Raw genomic sequence first — 23127 nt, 5'->3', positions numbered from 1 at the left:
AGCAAGTGCCCTCTCATCACTTTGTGTCAATCGCATATGCTGCTCCTCTGCCGCTCCCCACTCCAGAAGATCTCGCAGCCAACTGGAAATCATCGGATTCTGAGTGCTCATCCAGCCAATTGCTACTCTACCCTTGGTCAGTACCAACGCTAGCTCCACCAGTTTATGCACAACTCCCTTATCCCTCGGCTTACGCACCACTCCCAGGATACAGTTTGCCGGGATTGCCTCCAACTCCAATCCTGTGCCCTCCCCAGTCACTGCCACCACTTCCTGCCAAACGTAATATACCGCCCTGCAAGTCCAGGCCAGGTGTAGGAAGGAAGCACTAAACTCACCACACCTAGGGCAGCACGCTCTACGATTCGGGTCAATCCTATTCAGTCGACGGGGTGTGAGATACGTTCTGTATACAAAGTTAAAATGCAACAGCTTGAACCTGTGACTACACGACAACGTTCGCACCAACGACAAATCCAAATCCTAATCAGCATCCGCTATGGGCTCCCACAAATCAGATTCCCATGCTCTACGTCCCACACTTATCACACCAAGTTGATCCTCCCGTAGGGCTTTAAAAAACCGAGTAATGAAGTGCGTCCCCTCACCCCAATTAATCAAACCGTTCAGTACCAAGGATGCCCTAGGAGCAACTGGAAAACCGCCCCAAATCTCAGGTACCACACTCTCAATTTCCGCATATTCTAGAAACTGACCAGGACCCAGATCAAAGAGATCCTGAGTGTCAGTTAAGGATAAAGATCACCAGCCACCTCACATACCTTCCAGTCTCCAGGCCTCTGCCAACATTGACCTCTCCATATCCCGAAATGGGGCCAGATCCCATATCTTCAGCTGCCTATCAAAAGGGGCTCACCTGGGTACATGTTTAACTACCTGCTCCCACATCCCAGCAGTAGTCCTGGCCAGGTAGGGTGCGGCGGGTTCAGATCTACCCCCGACATTAGTATATGCACCAATGACCGCCCATCACACATACCAGCATACAACCTCTTCTCCCAGCTATCATCGACAGTCACCCATCATCCATTTGGAAACACATTGCAAATGTGCTGCATAATAGTAATATCTAATGTTGGGAATCGCCAGTCCACCCCCCCCCCCCTCAAGATCCTCCTGCAGCACAGACAATGCCACCCTGCTCCGCCGACCGGCCCACACTAGAGAAATCAGCAGACTGTCCAAAAGATGAAAAAGCCAAAGGGTACAAAGAGTTCTGTACCAGGTATAAACCCTGGGGCAGGAACACCATCTTCCTGAGAGTGAGAGTCCACAGCAGACTCGCCGGTCCCTGTGTCCAAAAGCCGACCAGCGTCATGTGACCTCCAATCCGGGCTCTCCGCTCCAGAAGCCCAATGAGTGACACCACCAGGTCCCTCCGTCCTCCACGGGGCTACCTTGTCCTACATCTCCAACCATCGCCACACCTCCTCTGGAAGATCGAAAAAATTTGATCTCACACCTGAAAGAACCTATAACCGTTCCAGATAGAAGAGCATATATCGAATGCTCATTGCTCGGAGGTTCGCTTTGACCTCCATGAGCCCCTTGCGAGAACTCTGCACCTTATTTGTGTAATCAGGATAAATAGATATCTTACAGTTCTCGGATATTGCCTTATCCGACTCACGTGCGGCCCGCAACACAAAGTCCTGATCCTTATAGTTCAGCAGGTGGGCAATAATAGCCCTAAGCGGTGCGCCGGGCTGAGCGGGCACAACCAGGGCCCTTAGGGCGCGCATTCCACAAAAAAAAACCTAGATAGCCCAATTGGCTGCAGCACGTCTCTGATCCAGTTCTCAACAAAGGATTCCGTGGCGGACCCCTCTGCGCGCTCCAGGAAGCCCAGCAACCTGACATTGTTCTGCCAGGACCTCCCCTCCGCATCCCTCAACCCCGCCTCCAGCCGTCCAACGTGGAGGTGGCCTGCACAGTTGTGTAGCCATTTTAGTTATAGCTCCATGCACGTTATTTTAACACACTAGGTCACTGTGCACTTTAACCTAGATATGTTTTATTCAGCTTTGCATTATTAATATTACATTAACCATTTTTACGGTTTTATTTTCATATAACTGTTTGCCTAGGCCAGCACTCTGTTCTCAAACAAGACATTCTTGATCACTCTGTGCTTCATTCAAGGCTACAGTTCTGTACATTGACGGTGAACGTGGTAGAAGTTTAGTCTCCAACATTCGTAGAAAATACACATCCTTACGTAGGGACATTTTCTCAGAACATCAGCTGTGTTATTATATAAACACTTCCTTGTCCCTTACACATTAGAGGGAGATTCCAGCCAGGGAACCACAACTGTATGCAGATTGCTGAATGCTTCGCTACACATGCTAACTCAGACCACAGGCCTTTACTCAGGTATCAGTGTTGATGTCTTCCCAGGGGAACCTGAAAGGCAGAACTAGAGCTTAACATGCTGGGCTCAAATTATAACTTAGATAGGAAATAGTCCATTGATCATAGTGACAATATGATAGGGTTGTTTTTATGCTTCACTCTTCTCGTCACAATTTCAATACTGTCATGTTGTGTCATCCTGGTTACTGCAGCTCACGCTTTGCTATCTAAGATGCATTTGTTTTAGTAAACTCATTATTGATACATATACTGCCTCTGTTTGACGTTTATATGTGAGACTGAATTGTAAATGAGAGAACCGGATGCGACCTGAGTGACCACGACTTCCCTGAGAAGCCTAGTATGTCATGCGCTCGGCTGCCTAATCATCACTATCCTTTGGTAGAGATGAGGCACTGCTAGTTAGCAGGAGCAAAACCCGGATTAGAGCGACAGGTGTCTCCGGCAGTGGGTTAGACTCAGTCTCCCACACCGCAGACAATTCTGCTGCTCAAAATCCAGTCGTCTCATTAGAATAATGACAGCCTACGCGACGTGGCGCCGCCAACGTTTGGTCAGGCTCTAATTTTCGGGTTCTCTGGAATATCTCCTTCTCATTATTATATATAATGACACCTCAATACCGTATGCAGAGACATCCGTGGTGCTGAGAATTTCCACCCCAGCTGCATAGGCTATCCTATTTGCAGCCAGAGGTTGTTCAAGCTTGAACCTTAAAAGGAAAGCCCTATTTAGTGTGCCTTCTCTGAACTTACACTGTCACTACAATGGCGACTCCACAGCAGGTACAAATAGCGGTTAATATGAGACAACCTCTAACTACACATTTATTAGCGAATGGCCTAACGGCCCAGGGGGGTCCAGTCACATTTGTGGTGGATGCCCATGCAGCTTATAGAACAGAACTTTTTTATTCAAGGGTCACATTTCCAGCAGTTGATGGGAACAAGAATACATTTCACCAATATACACCTGCAAATGCGCCTGGACAATACAGAGCATACGAATATTTAGAAATACCTCTATCTTATCAAGTACATAATAATTGGCTTGATGGCGCCCTATCCCACACAATACTACCAGTAAGGTTAGGTCCTCTAAGTAATGAAGGTCCTACCTGGCCTTTATTGGCCACTTATACACCACATCCTGCGATTGCAAATTTAGCGGTAGCTGAGGTTCGTCGTTTATATACTGAACTAATAGCGATATAGAGACGATTAGTACAATTTGTAATGCAAACATTAAATACAAACCCAGCACGTGCTGCTCCAGCTCACCCAAATGCAGCAACGCCAGGTATAAATCCTGCGACTGTACATTCGATTATGGGTAAAGTACCCACCAAATGAGAGGAAACTCTGTTTTGGTTAGCACAAAAGATCAATGCGCTTGAGGCAGTATTTCCCCATACGGGACCTCAGGGTAAACATAGAATATTAACAATGTGCTTGCCCTTTGGGATGGTCTCTACAGTAGATAACTATAATATCTGGGGCACGGTGTTTGCCGCGCTCTATACAACCGCACATGGAACACCGACACTTGCCAATTTACCGGAGGTGTTGAAACAAATTCAAGATGAACACGGGCTGCCCCGGCCCTAGATTTAGGGATGCAATTGATGGGCAATTTTGCCACAGTATCCTCAATCATTTTAATTAATCTTAAAGGGGAAGCGGTGGTGCCTGCAGTGCGCATGCGGCTCCGTGACATTCCGCAACAGGATCAGGAATGAGAGCTTCCTAAAATAATCGCAGAGACCTATTCAAGTATTGTGGAGATAGTCTAGTGGCCAGACCACAAAAACCACAATTTCAGGGTAAATCGAGTAAAGATTCCCCTAAGCAAGCACCTGAGGGTAATAAGAAATGCTGGGATAAAAAGCAACAAACTCCTAAAAAGAGAGGGGAGAATCTCCATGTATGGAGACCCCGCAGAATAGATATAATCTCAGAAATAGAGACAATATAAAAACGCCTGATAGATATCAATATACTGATATACGTCAATCTCGTTCCTTTCAGAACTCATCGGAGAAACAAAATGAGAGAGGTGGGCGATCAGCGCAAAGGACAGAGTACGTGAAACCAAGACAGGAATCACAACGCTCTTCGGAGGTTTCTGTTAAAAAGGAAGAGAAACCCGCCCAACAAAAACCACAATTCAAAAAGAAAAAAGTGGCAGCAGTCACAGTCCGACATGCCACTCAGGAAGAGGGTCCTCTTGAATAACAAGAAATGGGCTCTAGCACTGCTAGACAGTGCAGCAGAGGTCACAATAGTTCGCCAGAATCTTCTAGAGCATCTGGAGGTGAAAGCAACTGATGACTTTATACAAGTAGATACTGCGGACATGCGTGTCTCCACGCCTGATAGGTTGTATAAAGTAACGCTACAGTTTGAAGGAGACATTGAATACATAATAGACGCAGTCTTTTGGGATCACGTAGTAAACATATATGATGTCTTGTTGGCCGAACAAGATCGGCCACCTGAATTTGTCCGTACCTGCCCATATGGAGAAGATGTTATTAAACCTTCCTTCTCGCCACTCGTTCCAGAGGAACTCGCCGAATCCTATTCTATTGAATGGGCTTTGGCACAAGCACCCGCATTATACAGAAATCACGTAGGGTGGGATAAAGAATCCCCCTACCATGTAATTCCAATAAAAAATGAACCTCAACCGCAACCGCAGTATCCTATAAAACACGAAGCAAAAGCACTGGTGAGAGAAATACTCACGCAATTAGAGTAGCAGGGCGTAATTGAACCCTGTGTCTAGCCAATGAATAATCCATTATTCCCAGTAGCTAAACCATACAATTCATATAGAATAGTCTTAGACTACAGACATTTAAACAGTCATACACGCACTTATGCTATCCAAAACTCGCATAGTACAGCACTAATGAACAATAAAGTGTGTAAAAAATACAAAACAACACTGGACATTTCAAATGTTTTTTTTCTGCCAGAATATAGCGCCTGAGAGTAGAGACTTAACAAGTTTCAGTGCACTAGGCTCCCAGAAAAAAAATCTGTCATTTACCTCAGGGGTATAAGAACAGCCCAGGACTGTTCGCAGATCGTGTTACTGCAATTTTGCACGAGAATGACCCTGAAGCATTGTCCTATGTAGATGATATCTATCTTACGGATGATGAATTACTACAACATTTAAGACGGGTAGCCCGCACTGTTGTCGGATTTGCTGAATTCGGCTACAAATTCAACTTAAAAAAAAAAAAGAAATTGCCTTCCTCAGCTTCCTGTTCCTATGATATGAGCTGTCAAGTGAAGGAAAGAGCCTAGCGCCACAATTCTTAGAGAAAAGCGCACAGTTACAACCACCAAATACGATTAAAAAACTCCAATCTCTATTGGGTTTCCTAAATTTTGGCAGAACTTACATTCCAGATTATGCTACACGCATAAAACCTTTATACGATCTAATACGTCCCGATTTTTCAAGTAAATTCTGGACAATTGAACATACACACATTCTTCGAGAGTTGCAAACAGACATGCTTGCAGCACAACACTTACACACGAGGGACAACAAAACACATTTGGTAATTAGAGTAATAGCTGGGGCCATCGGTTTCACCTATGTGACATTCAATGAAGGTGAGACAGCCCCGATTGCATACAAATCACACTTATATTCAGCGGCAGAACAATGCTTTGCTCCCACTGAGAAAATTCTCACTGCTGTGCAGATGGCTGTAATTAAAGAAAGACCTCTTGCCCAAGGAAAACGCACAGCCCTAGAGGCTGTTACAAAAGCCAGCGTTCCAAACGCTAAAGCATTACATCCACATTGGATACAATGGGCTACGTCTCTGACAGCCACTGATGTAGACTACATTTTTGACCCAAAGTTACAAACTCAAGAATTTTTACATTACGAAATAGAATACTCAGTTCCAGCAAATACATTGCCTATTGAACAATATCATAGAGTCATGTACACCAATGGCTCAGCACAACCAGCAATTGGAACTAAACACCAATATTCTGCTGCTTGCGCAGTCGTAAGTGGTTACATGGAGGGCAATACATTTTGTCTTATACATACCTTTACGCAAACCCTAGGGGATTGCACAGCACAATTGGCAGAACTAAAAGCTCTGCTGATGGCACTGGAACACACTGATCCTGCACAGCTTACGCTGATTGTTTGTGATTTGTATTATTGTGTCCAGTCCTTTAATGAATACCTGCATTATTGGCGCCAGAATGGGTTCAGACATTCCAAAGGCAACACCATTAAACACAGACTTCTGTGGGGGAAAGTAGCAGATCTGAAAGAGGCGCTACCAAATGTCCACGTTGTACACACACTTGGACACCAGCGCGTTGGGATACACATTGCTGGAAAACACTGGCTGATGAAGCCGCAAAGTCAGCAGTGGCAGTGGCCGCTGTAGCTGCCGTGACTCGTTTGAGTTCCAAGTCGGACGCAGACATTTAGGCTGCCGTGACAGCTACGGCTGATGGTAAGCCCTATCCTAAAGGATTTCCTAATAAATATTCCTACCGAATGGGAGATCGCCTGAACACTGAAGTTAGAATACCAGGTGTATGCACAAGGGATATTCCCAACAAAGATATCAGACCAGGGTTGATTAAAGCAGCGTATGAGGGGGTGGCATCTGCCCATGCTAGTGTGGCGGCTACAATTTTGATCTTGCAGGCCGGTTATTGGTGGCCAGGTCTTTACAAAGAGTTGTGGCATCTGTCAATAAATTAAAGTTTCCACTGCCAAGCACCTGCCGCAGACACCCTTCCTAATTTCTAACAAACCATTACAATGTGTGTACTTGAACCACTGTGGTCCCCTAACACCAGATAGTGCATACAAGTATATTTTAGTTGCTGTTGATTCATGCTCCAGAGTATGGGTGTGGCCACAACGCTCGGCTGACGCTCGGACTGTTATTAAAGATTTGCGTGTCTTTATCGGTACATATGAGGTTCCGGCTTTCCATTCGGACCAGGGCCCTGCTTTCGCCTCAAGGGCATTCAGGGATGCTATGGCTTCGTTGGGGGTCCAACTCCAGTACTCGTCTCCATTTCATCCCGAGGGAAATAGTGTTGTGAAGCGATTAAACCATGATTTAAAGCAATCCTTAACAGCCAGAGTCTTAGGTACGGGTCGTGGTTGGCTTAATCACCTATATGGAGCCCAGAGAGCACTAAATTATCTGCCTAGACGGTCCCTGGGAGGTCGTACTTCATATGAGTGCCTGTTCGGAACTCAAATGTATGTTCCGGATCTTGATGGTCCTGGCGTGGACACAGCAGAAACACCTTTTGACATAAATGAACGTGTCACTGTCTTACAGGAATTGCAACAGTTCTGTGATGATAATTCTTCTAACAGTGCCGCCTCCACAGGAATTAAGGATGTGCCTGTAACATCTACCGGCTGGATTCTCAAAGTTGGGGATCTTGTACGTTAACAAGTCGCTGTGAAAAAGGAATTTGGCCCTTCTTATCAGCACCAGTCCCAGTACTAGGGATACACGGTACCAGAACTGTAATTCTACCACCGTTGGCAGGTGCCAAAGAAAATCATTTTGTCTCCATCGACAATGTCAAACTACACCATCTGGCCGATTCTGCACAGCCGACCAAGAGGAACATCCAGTAGTTCCCGAATACCTCTCACTACTGGCGAAGAAGTTCCTCTACAAGTTGTATATACCAACACCGACACCTCTACGAGCTTGGGGAGGGTGGAAGATGATCTTGCATTAATTCCACTAACGTCAAATAATTTAGAAATATTTGACCAAGCTGACTCAACTCCAACACAGACGGATGGTGCTATCTATAGTGTGCAACCACAGGAAACACCAACTCCACCACTGACAACGGCTCTGCCATTTGCACAAACTGCCTCTGGATATTTTGCCGACTTCAACAATGACTTCTCAGACTCATTCGCCTCGTCGACAGCTGATTTGTCAAGTGCACGTAAGCTAAAAACCTGGCTTAAAGAAACATATTTTATCTTTCCATGGAATTATCTATAGCTCTCTTTGACTGTCTTAGCATTTCTACTTTGGATTGGTTTTGTCATCACCTTTTTCTTATTAATACATGGTCACTTTCTTCCTGAAAGATCAACAGTTGAACTGGTGGAGGAGGTTTTAAAACCACATTTTTCATCACATAAAGTCGAGACTTATCCTTTGTGAACATTTCTGCAGTACCAATTCCTGATGGGATTGTTTGGGACAAAGTAATGTTTGATATATATGGTCACACGGAAGTTATTCAAATACCGTATGTGTTCAAACTTTCAATGAATGATATAGTAATACCAGGCATTGTTTCTGATGATTGGGATGTGAAAACAGTTGATTCTATGCTGACTAAATTGCAATATTATACTGTCTTTGAAAACGAAGATGTTTACCAATTTAAACAAAATTATGGTGATATGTTTTGCTATAATTATTATGGGCACCATTTCATACTTAGAGCGAGCAGCCCCAGAACTGTTTTTTAATTATACGCAATGGGAACATTGCCCGACTACACCACAGGGGAGTTCCAAAACATCCTATGAAAAGTTTGCTTATTTTTCTGGGCACAATGTGAAAAATGCTGAGTCATATTATTTTAAAGTACCACCTACTAAGGATATACATATATGTAATGACCAATAAGAAATGTATATATTCAGAATCCTTTGTTTCCCGGTTATCGATAGAAGGCTATGAATATTGTCTGAAAACTATTGATCTGAAAAGTGTGTGGGGAACAAGAAATTGGCAAATTAAGGGAAATGAAGCTTTGTTTAGAGCATGCCTTATTCCTGTTCAAATGATATTTTTTAAATGAAACAGTACAAAAGACAAGTTGTTTAGGCTTAGCTAAAATTAAGGAATTAAACATGCCCAGTATACCTGCCCCCGCAAAGTTTTATAAATGGCAAAAATACACAAATGCAAATGAAAATCAGCGCGATGAATGGGTCCAGAATGGTACGTTTAATGCATCACGGACACGTCCTGGCGGGTGGGTACTGTGGCCAATAGATACCAACGGGTGTCATCAACGTTTTATTAACTCCTCGGGGGGCTTTAGGACGAGTAGGCCAGACCCTCACTAGATGCTGTTAGAGAACACCTCTGTCTCCTGTCTAATACCACTTATTTACAAGACTTCCTGTTAGGCCACAGAACACCACGTAGGAAGCGTTTCTTATATGCAGTATATAATGAAATTTGGAAGCTTTCCCAACAAGATGCTGCTGCCCGGTTAAGGCAAATAGATCAGGAAAATCTAAAAAAGGCATTAGCTGTTGTGGATAATGGGATTAACACCTTGTCCGACCGGATATATACCAAAAATATTACTGTCTCTTCTGCTACAGACATTATACAATCAGATATGTCTTCTTTACACCATGGACAGAGTCAGATCCGGTCCGTTATGCAGTTGGGTTGGACGCTTCAAACATTGAAGGCGGGTGGCGTTCCCTGGCAGCATGTCAGTGCAATGGAGATATTTTCTTCCTTTAATTTAACGCGACAACAACAACTAATGGCTAAGAAGGAAGCGACTTATGTCATGCTTAACATCGAGAAATTAGAAAAGTTGCCTTTTACTTTGCCCGAAATACCATCTGCTGAGTGGTTAATACATAGGGTTATTAATCTGCCTACTTCAACACTTCAATTCACTCCCTGTTTAAAACACATTCCGGGAGGCAGATATGAAAAGCTGGGAGATAGTTACTTCCATGAGGTGTGGGAGCTTCCCTTCTCGTACAGATGCTTCAGTGGCATGAAAGGGGTCTTTCTTAGCGGTAGCGAATGCGAGACTTCAGAAAGCCACTCAATGGTTTGTAAACAGCTGTCCTTGCATGGGGCGTGTTATCTGAAGGGAGTTCCAGTCCCCTTGATTAAACCTACGTTCCAGGTGCTTTCAAACGGCAGCTACGTCCTCCTCAATGGTGAAGACTATTGTGGCATGCGGGCCGGAATAGTTTACGTTGTTTCAGTCTCTAAGGTCGTTACATGCTGCGGGAACATACTTTTTCCCCCCACTAAAATTAAGGAGGTAGCTGATATTTGGCCTTACATTGCTACTTCAAACGTGAATTTTGAAAAGTGAAGCAGACTCGAGGCTTTACTGTTTCAAGAGCATGTGGCCCTTACATCTGCGCGCGAGACCTACGCACTTCAAGTGCCAAGGTCAGTGGCAGAAATACAGTCCCTGTTAAATACGAACTTTCCGAGACATTTTGGTGAACTTGTGGGACGAATATTTAATACACAACTGGAATCGCACATTTTTTCCAAAGCTGTTGGTTCTGGTTTCATTCACACCTTCTCCTCCGGATTCGGTTTGATACCTTCAGCTATCCACTCAATTTTCTTTAATATTTTCGGGGGATTTCCGATAACTTTGGCTTTATTAGCTGGCATCCTGGTAGAGCTGTTGGTTATGCGCAATGGCTGTACCACCACAACAAGGAGAAATGACGGTGCTCCCATCAGCGCAGCTGTGTCGTGAATGTATGGTGCAGTATTTTAGAGCAATACTCCTGGAGCAATTGGAGTGTGGCTGGTCTTTGTCATTCAGACCGGTTTTGCATTGTGTGCAGCCTGTGTTTCGGTGCCTCTGGTGCTCTTTTGAACATGCACTGGAAATCTGTCTTTCACAGCAGCGCTTGCCTCCAGTAGACGCTGATCTGTTGATGTTCTCACTGAGGGTTCATTACTGGACGTGCGCATTGAGGTTGTGTTTGCTACATGAAGCTACTTATGAGTTACCCTTCCTGGAGGAAGTTGTTCACAACTCATCACTGGGCACACCACGGGATGCCGCCTTGGTTGACACTGGGGCTACGGAACACACCTGCTCCTTGATCCTTCTTGGCGAGGACTTTCCAATTTTAACATCGGCCGAAGTGGAAGATCTCCTATTCTCCATGACTCGTACCTAGTTTGGAACTTTTCTAAATTGACATGCCCTTCAAATTCGATTTTATGCCACAAGCTCATGTTTTAAATTGTCACGTAGGATGCTTGTGTGTCCCTTTAACTTGTCCAAATTGACTTTGCTTTTATATATATATCTTAGGTTGAGATTCGTAGCATAAAATTTTAGCTTTGGCTTTGAACCAATTTCAATCAACAAGGGGAGGGTGTTATGTAGCCATTTTAGTTATAGCTCCATGCACGTTATTTTAACACACTAGGCCGCTGTGCACTTTAACCTAGATATGTTTTATTCAGCTTCGGATTATAATTATTACAATAACCATTTTTACGGTCTTGTTTTATTTTCATCTATCTAACTGTTTTGCCTAGGCCAGCACTCTGTTCTCAAAAAAGACATTCTTGATCACTATGTGCTTCATTCAAGGCTACAGTTCGGTACATTGCCGGTGAACGTGGTAGAAGTTTCGTCTCCAACATTCATAGAAAATACACATCCTTACATAGGGACATTTTCTCAGAACATCAGCTGTGTTATTATATAAACACTTCCTTGTCCCTTACACGTTAGAGGGTGATTCCAGCCGGGGAACCACGACTGTATGCTGATTGCTTCGCTACAGATGCTAACGCAGACCACAGGCCTTCGCTCAGGTATGAGGGCTGATGTCTTCGCAGGGGAACCTGAAAGGCAGAACTAGAGCTTAACATGTTGTGCTCAAATTATAACTTAGATAGGAAACAATCCATTGATCATAGTGACAATATGATCGCGTTGTTTTTATACTTCACTCTTCTCGTCACAATTTTAATACTGTCATGTTGTGTCATCCTGGTTATTGCAGCTCACGCTTTGCTATCTAAGATGCAGTCCTTTTATTAAACTCATTATTGAAACATATACTGCCTCTGTTTGTCGTTTATATAGGAGACTGAATTGTAAATTAAAGAACCGGATGCGACCTGAGTGACCACAACTTCCCTGAGAAGCCTAGTATGTCATGCGCTCGGCTGCCCAAACATCACTATCCTTTGGTAGCGATGAGGCACTGCTAGTTAGTCGGAGCAAAACCCGGATTAGAGCGACAGGTGTCACCCGCAGTGGGTTAGACTCAGTCTCCCACACCTCGGACGATTCTGCTGCTCAAAATCCAGTCGTCTCATTAGAATAATGAGAGCCTACGCGACAGCACCATTCGTTTCCGTAGTGTCACCCACCTCTGTTTGTAGCTCCACAATAGAGCCCTCCGCCACCTTAACCTTGTCAGATACCTTCCGGAGGTCCGCCTGCAGCAAATCGACCGCCACAGTCTCAACCTTACCCTCCATTGACACCCTAGAGCCCTGGATGGCCGCAGGGAGCTCAGCACGTGAAGGCTCCTCGGGATTCAGTGGTGCCCTCATATCGTCTCCACTCACCTCCGATCTGGCTGCGCGCTGCGGGAGACGCACTGGAGTAGTATACTGTTCCATGGTGTTAACCTGTGATGCATCCATCCGCTTGTGTCGCCCCATTCCGCCCCTCGCCCTGACCCAGGCTAGGATTCAGTCCTAAATGTAGCAGATAGCCACCAATAAGGTCTTGAATACAAAGTACCACAGAGATATTGTCCGCTGTTCTCCGCACATTTAGGCACCACTATCTCACCTGGTGGTCAGAGCAGGGGCCTCAACTGGGTTCATTTAAGTCATAGAGTAGTGAGTGGCCATTACTACAATCAAGTCAAGAACGGATTTGGCAAATCAAGATAGAGGGAAGTGCATATAAAGAATATTTGGCTGGAGCAAGTTACAGATATTTCCAAAAGGCTATTCACATGCCCTTTACTTGCAAAGATTGGGCACTGAAGTTGAGAGTAGACTTATGTCAATATATGGAAAACATAGGGCCATACATAAAGGCCACAAACCACAACAGCCTAGGGATGGGGGTAGGAAATAGGGTTTTATCACAATGATGCTAGAGGTAGAGGGTGATGGTTAGAATTTGACTATACATTTTTTATAAAAAGTGCTTAAAATATTAAGTATAAAGTGCATTACGCAAAAGTCCTTATTTAAAGTTTGGAAGATGTCCCGTCCACCCAATTTAGTATGCATACAAGTACTGTACACATCTAGGGGGTGATTCTGACCCCGGCGGTACTAGACCGCCGGGGCCAGGGTCGGCGGGAGCACCGCCAACAGGCTGGCAGTGCCCCGCAGGGCATTCTGACCGCGGCGGTTCAGCCGCGGTCAGAAGAGGAAAACCGGCGGTTTTCCGCTGCCCTTCTGAATCCTCCATGGCAGCGCAGCTCGCTGCGCCGCCATGGGGATTCAGACACCCCATACCGCCATCCTGTTCCTGGCGGTTCGCCCGCCAGGAACAGGATGGCGGTATGGGGTGTCGTGGGGCCCCTGGGGGGCCCTGCAGTGCCCATGCCAATGGCATGGGCACTGCAGGGGCCCCCGTAAGCGGGCCCCACTTTGAATTTCACTGTCTGCATTGCAGACAGTGAAATTTGTGACGGGTGCAACTGCACCCGTCGCACCTTCCCACTCCGCCGGCTCAATTCTGAGCCGGCGTCCTCGTGGGAAGGGTTTTTGCACTGGGCTGGCGGGCGGCCTTTTGGCGGTCGCCCGCCAGCCCAGTGCAAAAGCCAAAATACCCTCAGCGGTCTTGCGACCGCGGAGCGGTATTTTGGAGGGGGGAAGTCTGGCGGGCGGCCTCCGCCGCCCGCCAGACTTAGAATGACCCCCCTAGTCATTTTTTTATTGCTATGTGTTGTACAGTAGATTTGTTTAGTATGGGCTGTGTTAGAGGCCCTGGGTGGATTAATGTGCTGTGTGAACAATGTGTTTGGCAGAAAAAAAATAGATTTTTGTTGTGGTAAGGTGTAGCCATGTACAGTTGCAGTGTTTTGGATGTGGGGGTGTTAATTTGTGGAAAGCTTGTTTGAAGATAAGGTTGAAGTAAAAACTAGGGTAAAAGTTGTGCAATGGTGGACAGTTTTGGAGACATTGATGCCAGAGATGTGGGCAATCTTTACACTGATCTCACTGTGAGTCTGGTTCAGTTGCAGGCATGCGCTTGATAGGATTCTGTCACTATAGTAGTCAACCACCGAGAGATTAATTTTTTTCAAGTAAACTTTCATCTCAGATCAGGACCACACTCATAACTCCATCTATTTCAAGAAGAAATCACCATGTAATGCATGGGACCCTGCAATTCCTATATAAAACCATGTTGCTAATGTTCTTAATACAGGCGACATGTGACATCCCTAGTTGCCTGTAATAATGGAATGACCTAGCTGTTCAACTTCAATAAGTTATTAAAGTTTACTTTTGAGGTCACAATGACTGCTGCAGAGCAAACAGCAAAGATGAAAGGCGGGTCAAAGAGAATAATTACCGCTGCAGTCTAAACAAAGCAGCTACGATGAAAACTGGGTTTCTATTCTTCTAATCTCTTTTTACCTTGCCAAAAGGGAGAGCAGAAAGGAGATATTTATGACAAGGTGCCTATTTATTCCACACTCAAAGCCATTACAGAAAAATAGAATACCTCTGCATGGATCTACACATTTTGAACATCAGTTTTAAATTTGACTTAAATTAAACTGATTGTAACATATGTTTGCAACACATTACTAAGAGCTTTTTGATGCTATCAATTTCGCATTACAATCTGTTTTTATTCTTCAGGTCAGCAACGTTGCTATCCCTTTCATATGAAAGCTCAAGACACCAAGCATTTAAGCGGTTCGAGGTAAGGGTAATGGTATAAGGTACAAAATACCGCCTTTTGTACATTGCAAGTCACCGCGAAGTTTCATAACCTTATAAAGGAACTCTGCCTCTTTCCTCTATATGATCATGGAACTCCTTCAAGACTTACAAAATGCGTTTCACTCCCCACAGATGCAAGTACTCGCGGTCCTGCGCAAACACAACAAATGAAAGAAGAAAGATACTGATTGTAGTACATGGGATAAAGGGAGAGACATCCTCTCCAATGCCATTTCGTGCCGGCATCATTGTCAAGGACAATATGTAACAACTGCAGGAGAGAAAAGACGTGAAGCATGAAAACAAGGTGACATGAGGGTTAATTAGATATCAGTGCGTTAATTGCTTTCTCAGCACGATTCCACTACTCTGGGCAGGTTGTCATTTTGTCATTTTTGTTAGCCGTCATTTGGATTATACTGAAAATAGTAACTGTCTATTTGGCCCAAGACTCGAAGCCATTCAACAGAGATAAGCCGGGCCTGCTGTCTATCTCAAGTCTTGTCTTTAAGATGTGGGGCAAAGCAATTGCTTTCTGGTATAGGATGTAGTGTAAAATAATCGTTTTCTGGTATACGCTGCGCTCTCTCTGAATGGCAAAGGTAGCAATGGCTCAACTGCCACAAGTGGGCTCATGCACTGGCTGCCAGGTAGGTACGCCTCCCGCATGGGCACAGGGAGAGGCACGACAGCATGCTTCCTGTGCCACTGAGAAAGAGTGATCTCTTCCTACCCAGCATGGACAGGTGCGTGGCTCTGCTGGAACCAGCCTGCTTACTGAGTGGGAAACTCATTTTAGGTATTATCATATTCCAAGAGTAAGGGCAGGCACAGTCATTGATTAAACTCACCAGTACGGGCTACATCGAATCACAGCCAAGACTCCTCGCTGCATTTACACTATCAATGTTAATTCTATGCAAGAGACCACTTTGCAGTAAAGGCACAGGGTTTCTCTATGCCAAACATCAGAAATACATTTTTAAAATGGCCGAATCCATTAAGCAATATTCATATCAGCATATCATCCTTTCAAACACTGCCATTAACCAACTGATGAGCAAGATTCGATTTGCGTTTTCCTTAAATGATAATCGTCGAGTACTGATGCTGTTGTCATATTTCTACGGGCTTTCTGATTTTGTACAATTTCAGGTTGATTCAAATTGCGAACTACTTTAAGTGCCTTTGAGAGCACCGGTAGAGAAGTACACACTCAGAAAAGAAAGACATGGAATACATATCAAGGCAATAAAACAGTCTGGTCTGTTTTGAATATGCGAGGCTCTGACTACCAGACCTCTGGCTTCGAAGAATTTGCGAACGGCGTTTGCTACAGAGAGGGACTGACAATCTTCCTGAGTGAGCACCCAGTATTCTACAGATTTCTGCACTGCCCACATTATACCTAAGGTCTTCAGTATAGTTTTGCTCCATTGCAAATAAGCTTATGTGTATTTGAAACGTGAAAGTACTCCTTTACGTTCTGGACAGTGTCTAGTAAGTTTATAAAAAAGCCCAAAGCTCTGCTCACAAACCCGTGGCCGGTGCTATTAAATGTTGGACGAACAAAAGGATGAGTAGCCTTGACATCATCTCATGCCACTTTAATGTGCTACCAGATACTCCCTGTCCTTTTATCTTACTCTTGCAGGTTCTTGCCTTCTTCCTTTGTGGCGGCCTTTCCGCTTTGTGTTTTGCCTCTCTTGCTCTCATAAATGTCTGATGTGGAAAAATAAGTGCAGGTCCCCAAACATGAGTGACAGTAACCCTTCCACCCCCCCCCTCCGTCCCCCCAAAGGCAATTGCCACTCAAAATTAAGCAGTGATTCTGGTTCTCCTCTTCTATTCACATGACCGACATCAGACGTACAATACACCAACTTGCACTTATAATTTTAAAGGAATAATCACGAAGATCAGAAGTTTGTCCTTGACAATAGGTTTCATCCGGAAAATAAAATGTACGTTCACTGTTGGAATACAGAAGGTTATGTACAGCCAATATCATTACAATTAATGTTCAACCATGAAGACTGTTTGATTTTATTATACTTGGGAAAGCAAAAAATAATGCTCTTGTTAAAAAAAAAAAAAAAGAAAGTCTCCATGGTCTGTAAAGGCAGATGTTCTTACTTTTCCCAAAGTTCCAAGGTCCACAAAACTACAGCTTTGGTATTTGACCTCAGGTTTTGTATATGCACGACAGTGCAATTGTTTTGTATCATCATCAGTATTGAACATGTCATTAGCACAATTATCTCAACACTTAAATATATTATGTTATGTGTATTTGTAAAGGGTACTATCGCCTGCCTGGGTATGCTGGCGCTGAGCAAGTGTGTGTTTCTGTTCCTGGCTATAGCAGTCAGTTCTTCAGCTTCCTGCGAAATTCAAGAAGAGAGGAGGTAGGTCTGATGTGGAGTGGTAGGCCATTCCACACTCTAGCAGTAATGTAACAGAGCATACGTCCTCCTGAACTGGGTCTGTGTATTCACTGGATATATGCGATTAGGAGTCCTGCAGAGGCTTCTGGGCTGTTGGTGGAACGAGATGCAACTGTTCAGGCAATTGGAGTCTTTCAATAAGCTGCTTGGTGATTCCATCATAGAAGATGTTCCCATTGTGAGCCTGCTGGTTACTAGGGTGCGAGTAACAGTTTTTCTAGTGTTGCTCGGGAGCCATTTGAAGATCTTCTTCACTTTCTTTATGGCGTGGAAGCAGTATGCAGTGATGGTGTTGACTTGCGCTCTCATGTCCAGTTTGCTGTCGATGATTATTCCGAGGTCCCTGGCATGGGTGTGGGTCCAAGTTCAGCCAACCAAAAAGTTTGAGTCCCATGGTGAGGTGTTCTTACCAAAGATCATACCTCTGTCAAGTCTGTGTTGAGCTGGATGGCTTTCACCCAGTTAATGGCTTCAGTCATTTTTCCTAGTTGTGCTCTATAACCAGTAACAGTACTATTTTGTATCTGAATTTCATTCAAGTTAGTAGGAAAATTGTGTATTTTAATACCATGATGGCAATTCCTCACTTTCATTGTTGTTGCTGTTACCAGAGAGGTAAGCTTGGTATCCGAATAACATTTTTTGCAAACTAGTTTTTATTGGTTTTGATGAACAGAATGTACTCGTATTGCTCAATAATACCTTTAATACAGGTGAATTTTCTGAGCCCGCTATGTGCTGTTTTTTTCACATACAGAAGAGCCATGATTTTGAAGGTTAAAATGGTAAAAAACAAGTAAAACATTCTCTTATTTGGAGTTTTATGTTTAAAAAATAATAAATAGAATTGTTCCCTACTTTGTGTCGTGGAGAGTTCTATTCCTTAAGCGCAAAGGCGTAGTCCCCAGCCTTGGAAAAGGTTTCTCTTGTTGACATTCGCCCACAATATTCTGCTCAGGATCACTAATTACTGCCCTAGAAGAAAAACACATAATGGTAGCATGTGCCATAACCACCACTAATTGCACGTGAAATTACATTTATCTACTAACTGTAGTCTTAGGATTGCAGACATTTTACAAATGAAAACATTAAGGCGCTCGTTTAGAGTGCTGCAACAATGGTACAAATGAGTGCGCGCACACACACACACACATATATACATATATACACACTTTCGTAATTGGTTACTACTAGCGAAGTGTCAAAGAGTAGTTACGAAAAAAAAAAAAATACAGAAAATACTTGCAACATCCACGTGGTCTTTTCTTTTATGGGAAACAGTTTGGCACTAAAACCTCAACTTTAGACAGATCATGATGGGGCTGTAATTCTGTTGTCTAGAATTACAATTTGTGTGCAAATGACAGGTATTTTCTCCTACTATTTTTAGTAGGTAATGACTCCGGCGAATCGCATCAGCAAAAAAGCACTATAAGTGTACCCCAGATGGGGAATAACGTGCTATTATAGCATTATGTCATATTCTGAGGTGCCCAAATCATAATTGGAAGTAAACTGGGCACCTGTGCTATGCAAAATTTGCATTTGCACAACGTGCACCCAATGTTTGCAGAACACCCCGCCCCTTACAAATGACCACTGTAGGAAATTGGGTTAGTGGATGAGGGGGAGGAACCCTAGCTCAAGCAGCAACCACAATTTCTGGCAGGCTGAAATTACAAGCAACCCCCCAAATTAATATGTGCTTAACCCACTGGGAGCTTGGCACAAAAGCAGTCAAGTTTAAATTAGAGGCAATGTGTAAAGTATTTATGCAGCATGTTAAACACCAATAAAGTGAAAAAACGAAAGAAAAATCCAACATCAATTTAGAAAAGCACAGTAAAATTTAATAAATTATCTGAGATCAAAACAACAACAAAATTTATCAGTAGAACCCGAGATATGCAATTTTAAAGGTTTAAGTTAAGTACAGCACCTAAAAGTCGTGCATGACCAGGTGAAAGTCACAAGTTAAGGCTGACTGCGATGGACTGTGGGCCGAATTCAGGGACCAGGTTAGTCCCACTGAAAGACTTACCTTCTACAGACTAGCACAAAGAGATCCCTTCGTGGAAGAGGGGAACTTGAGAAACAGGGAAAGCGTTGTGGATGGAGCGCGAAGATCACTTCAGGAGTTGCGTACGGTCATCGTTGGAGCTTCGTGTTGGCGGTCACCACAGATTGCCTATGCTGTATTGCGAAAGGCAGATCTCAGGGTGCCTGTTGTCACTGGCGGTGGCACGAAGAGCCGGGTTCACCGGAGCTTTGTGTCGGTGTGCGGCAAGATATTGGCACAAACAGGCCCGGTTGCAGTCGCAACAAACCAAAAACTTCAGGATTTCTCCTTTTCCTGAGTAGTGAGTTACACCACTGCCACATTAAGGCTCCAGGACCTGAGGGGGCTCTCTTGTGGGTCAGGAACTCAAAGGCAAGCAGGGCAGAGGCAGGTCCAGTTGCAGGTCCTGGCAGCAGGTCAGCTGGGCAAATGCAGGGAGACATTATATGCTCGTCATGTACCTGTAACTCAAAACAGGAATTCAGTCTGCTGACCGTTTGAGTCACTTTAGCCTAGGATGAATGGTGCAGGTCTAATCTTCCTTCTCAGCAAACAGGGCTGCAGGGTAGCAGTCCGTCTGACAGCAGGGCAGTCTGTATTCCTTCCTCTGTAGAATCCACAGGACAGAGGTGTATTGCAGAGGCCACTATTTATCCTTGGTGCCAGCTTTGAAGTATTAGGAGGGTCTAAAGGGTTTCATCCCAAGAGGTGCTTGGAAATTCTTGCCTCCCTGACCTGGCCCCATTGTGTATGGAGAGACAAACGACTAGTGTCAAACTCTTTGTGAATGTGATGAGGCAGAGCCTTTGTGATGTGCAAGTGTGGTAGTGGACAGCTCCGCCCCCTATCAAGTCAGTAATGGGCAATCCCGCCAACACCTATTCTCGCTTTGTCTCACCGTCTAGAAGCAGTACACAAAGACCAACTACCGGTTACACCTAGTCATGTGACCACAGATACAGGCACCAAATGGTTGAGACCAGAAAATGCCAACTTTCTAAAAGTGGCATTTTCAGAGTTGCAATTAGAAATCTGACTTTACCATTAAAAAGGGTTTTTAATTACAACTCCTAAGACACCAAACTCAAGCTTTCCATCTGCTCTCAATTGAAAGTTATCACTTATTAAATGTAATAAGGTAACCCAATGTTATCCTATGGGAGAGGTAGGCCTTGCAGTAGAGCAAAATGAATTTAAGAGTGTTTCACTACCAGAACATGTAAAACTTAAAGGTACAAGTCTAATATTTTACATACACCGAACCCTGCCCTCTGGTCTGTGATTAAAGAGGAAGGTTTAGACCTGGCAAAATATTTATTTTGTTGGGTCGAAATGGCAGTTTAAAACTGCACACAAAGGCTGCAGTGGCAGGCCCGAAACTTGCTTAAAAAGGCTACTTGAGGTGGTAGCACAATAAGTGCTGTAGGCCCACTAGTAGTTTTTAATTTACAGGCCCTAGGTACATGTAGTACCACTTTACTAGGGACCTACACGTAAAATGAAGGTGTCAATTGGATGTACATGGATTCTACAATGTTTAATGGAGAGAGTACAAGCACTTTAGCACTTGTTAGAATACTAGAAGCCAACAAAAATGGGTTCAGAAAACAGGAGGTGAAGACAAAAAGTTTGGGGATGACCCTGCAGAAAGGGCCAAGTCAATATCTACTTTCCTCTAGCTCTCTTTGGTCAGAGAAGCATAGCTCGAACATAAACAAGCCAAGCTTCACTACAAAGCAGCAAAGCCACTAGGCACCAGTCAAAGCAAATCAAACAAGCACAGAACCGGAGTTTATGTATGTGAACTGGACGATTGGGATCTTCAAAAGCACATTAAAAGAGGTTAATAAAACGAAATGGAAAGTTTCAGTGAATTAAACAAACAGCATACAGCTAGCAACAGGTCCATGAAGCGTACATTTCACTCTTAGTTGTTATGGAAGGAATAATTGTTCTATATCACACAAAACACTACACTCTTGCTTACCTAGATAACTGATCTAGCATCACCTGCTCAACTACTGCTTGTTTTCTTCTCTCCGCAGCTAACTCCTCCTGTAAAAGTAAGTACAATTATTCCAAATTTCAAGTATAGGGAGCAGAACCAGAAAAGTTAACATAATTCAGAGGTCTGTAATGAATATGGACAAATAGTAACAATACGTAAGAAGTTCTATGAAACAGACAGTTACAATGAGGACATAAATGATACTTCTGTTACATCTCCTCATACACTCTAACTTACTGGCTAACAACCAGGTCTACTGGAAGCTGAAACACAACTAACCTTAAAGTTTCAAAATTACTGCACACTGAGGGACATTTGTTTCTAGTAGAACTGCTGCTGCCTACAAGTTGGAGGCGCTTGAAGCTGGGATGGACTTTGTGGGCTCACAGGACTGAAAGGAGATTTACAGACTGGTACAACTGGTTGGTCAGACAGGCTTACCCTTGCTTCTGCAAGGCAGGGCTCAGTACCCCAGCTTTGGTAATTCCTTACATCTTTCATAGTTGTGACCTCCCCAGACTCTGCAGAACTCACATGGAGAAGGCCCAGTGAAAGCCACTAGGCTTGTGCTATTATATGGGATAAGCTGTAAGTGTGGCAGAGCTCAAACCCAAAAAGAAGTCCGAGTTATTGAGCGAAATAGAGAGAAGCAATTTCAAGAGGTTGCGTGATGAAAGAAAAAGGGCGGTTTAAGTGAACAAGAATTTACTCAGAGTTTATATTGGCTAGAAGAGGGTACCAGACTCTAGCACCCAGAAGGGGCACACATTTTTTGGTTTCTCTCCAAAAGTGTATTGATGATGCTGGCCCTGAACAAGAGGTCTTGTGAACTATCACTCGGCTAAAGTAACCAGGACAGCTTTAGATTGAGATTCAGGTCAAATAAGGACACATAGACCACTGCCCGTAAGCAAAATACAACATTGTTTAAGTTGATTGAATTAATTGCAGAGAATAATCATATTGCTTTAGCTAATATTTACTATAGACGATGAATGTTATTAAAATGAATGTCATAAAACATTAGTAACAGATTAAAAACACTACACATTGTATTCGTTACAAATCGAGAGCCTGCTATTGCAGTTCCAACATTCAACAAATTCTTACGATCCTGCAAACCTTAAGAATCAAAATAAACTTCATACTTGCTCAACAGGGACATGGGATTATAACATTTTGGATACATAAAAGAAGTACGCATTTCATCCACAATTCCCTGAATAGCGATGCAGTGAATCATTTAATAAAAAGAATATCACACGGTAAAACCAATTCCAATCGTTAATGGGGTGTGTGACGTCTATGACCAAAGCCCAGGATACACTGGTGTCAAGGACAATAAGTCCCAACACCATGCAGAACAAACTCTTTGGTCGCCAGTACCTGATTTAGTACCAATGAAAGAGGATTGCATGCAACTAAGGTAATAACTGTATTCATATGTATAAACTGTTTGGACTTCTATATA

General features: G+C 43.8%; 1 protein-coding gene across 4 annotated transcripts in view; it reads right to left on the bottom strand.

The window, feature by feature from the left end:
• Positions 1–23127, bottom strand: part of CAPS2 (calcyphosine 2) — a 925516-nt gene that overhangs the window by 545218 nt on the left and 357171 nt on the right. For all 4 annotated transcript variants that reach the window (XM_069229548.1, XM_069229545.1, XM_069229547.1 and 1 more), the window contains 2 exons: positions 21636–21703; positions 18445–18561 (listed from right to left, as the gene is read on the bottom strand). In XM_069229548.1, the coding sequence (XP_069085649.1) occupies positions 18445–18561; positions 21636–21703 (185 nt within the window). The remainder of the gene's footprint in view (positions 1–18444; positions 18562–21635; positions 21704–23127) is intronic.

Source organism: Pleurodeles waltl, chromosome 4_1 (assembly GCF_031143425.1).
Source record: "Pleurodeles waltl isolate 20211129_DDA chromosome 4_1, aPleWal1.hap1.20221129, whole genome shotgun sequence".
NCBI lineage: Eukaryota > Metazoa > Chordata > Amphibia > Caudata > Salamandridae > Pleurodeles > Pleurodeles waltl.
This window is presented reverse-complemented; position numbering and strand designations above follow the sequence as displayed.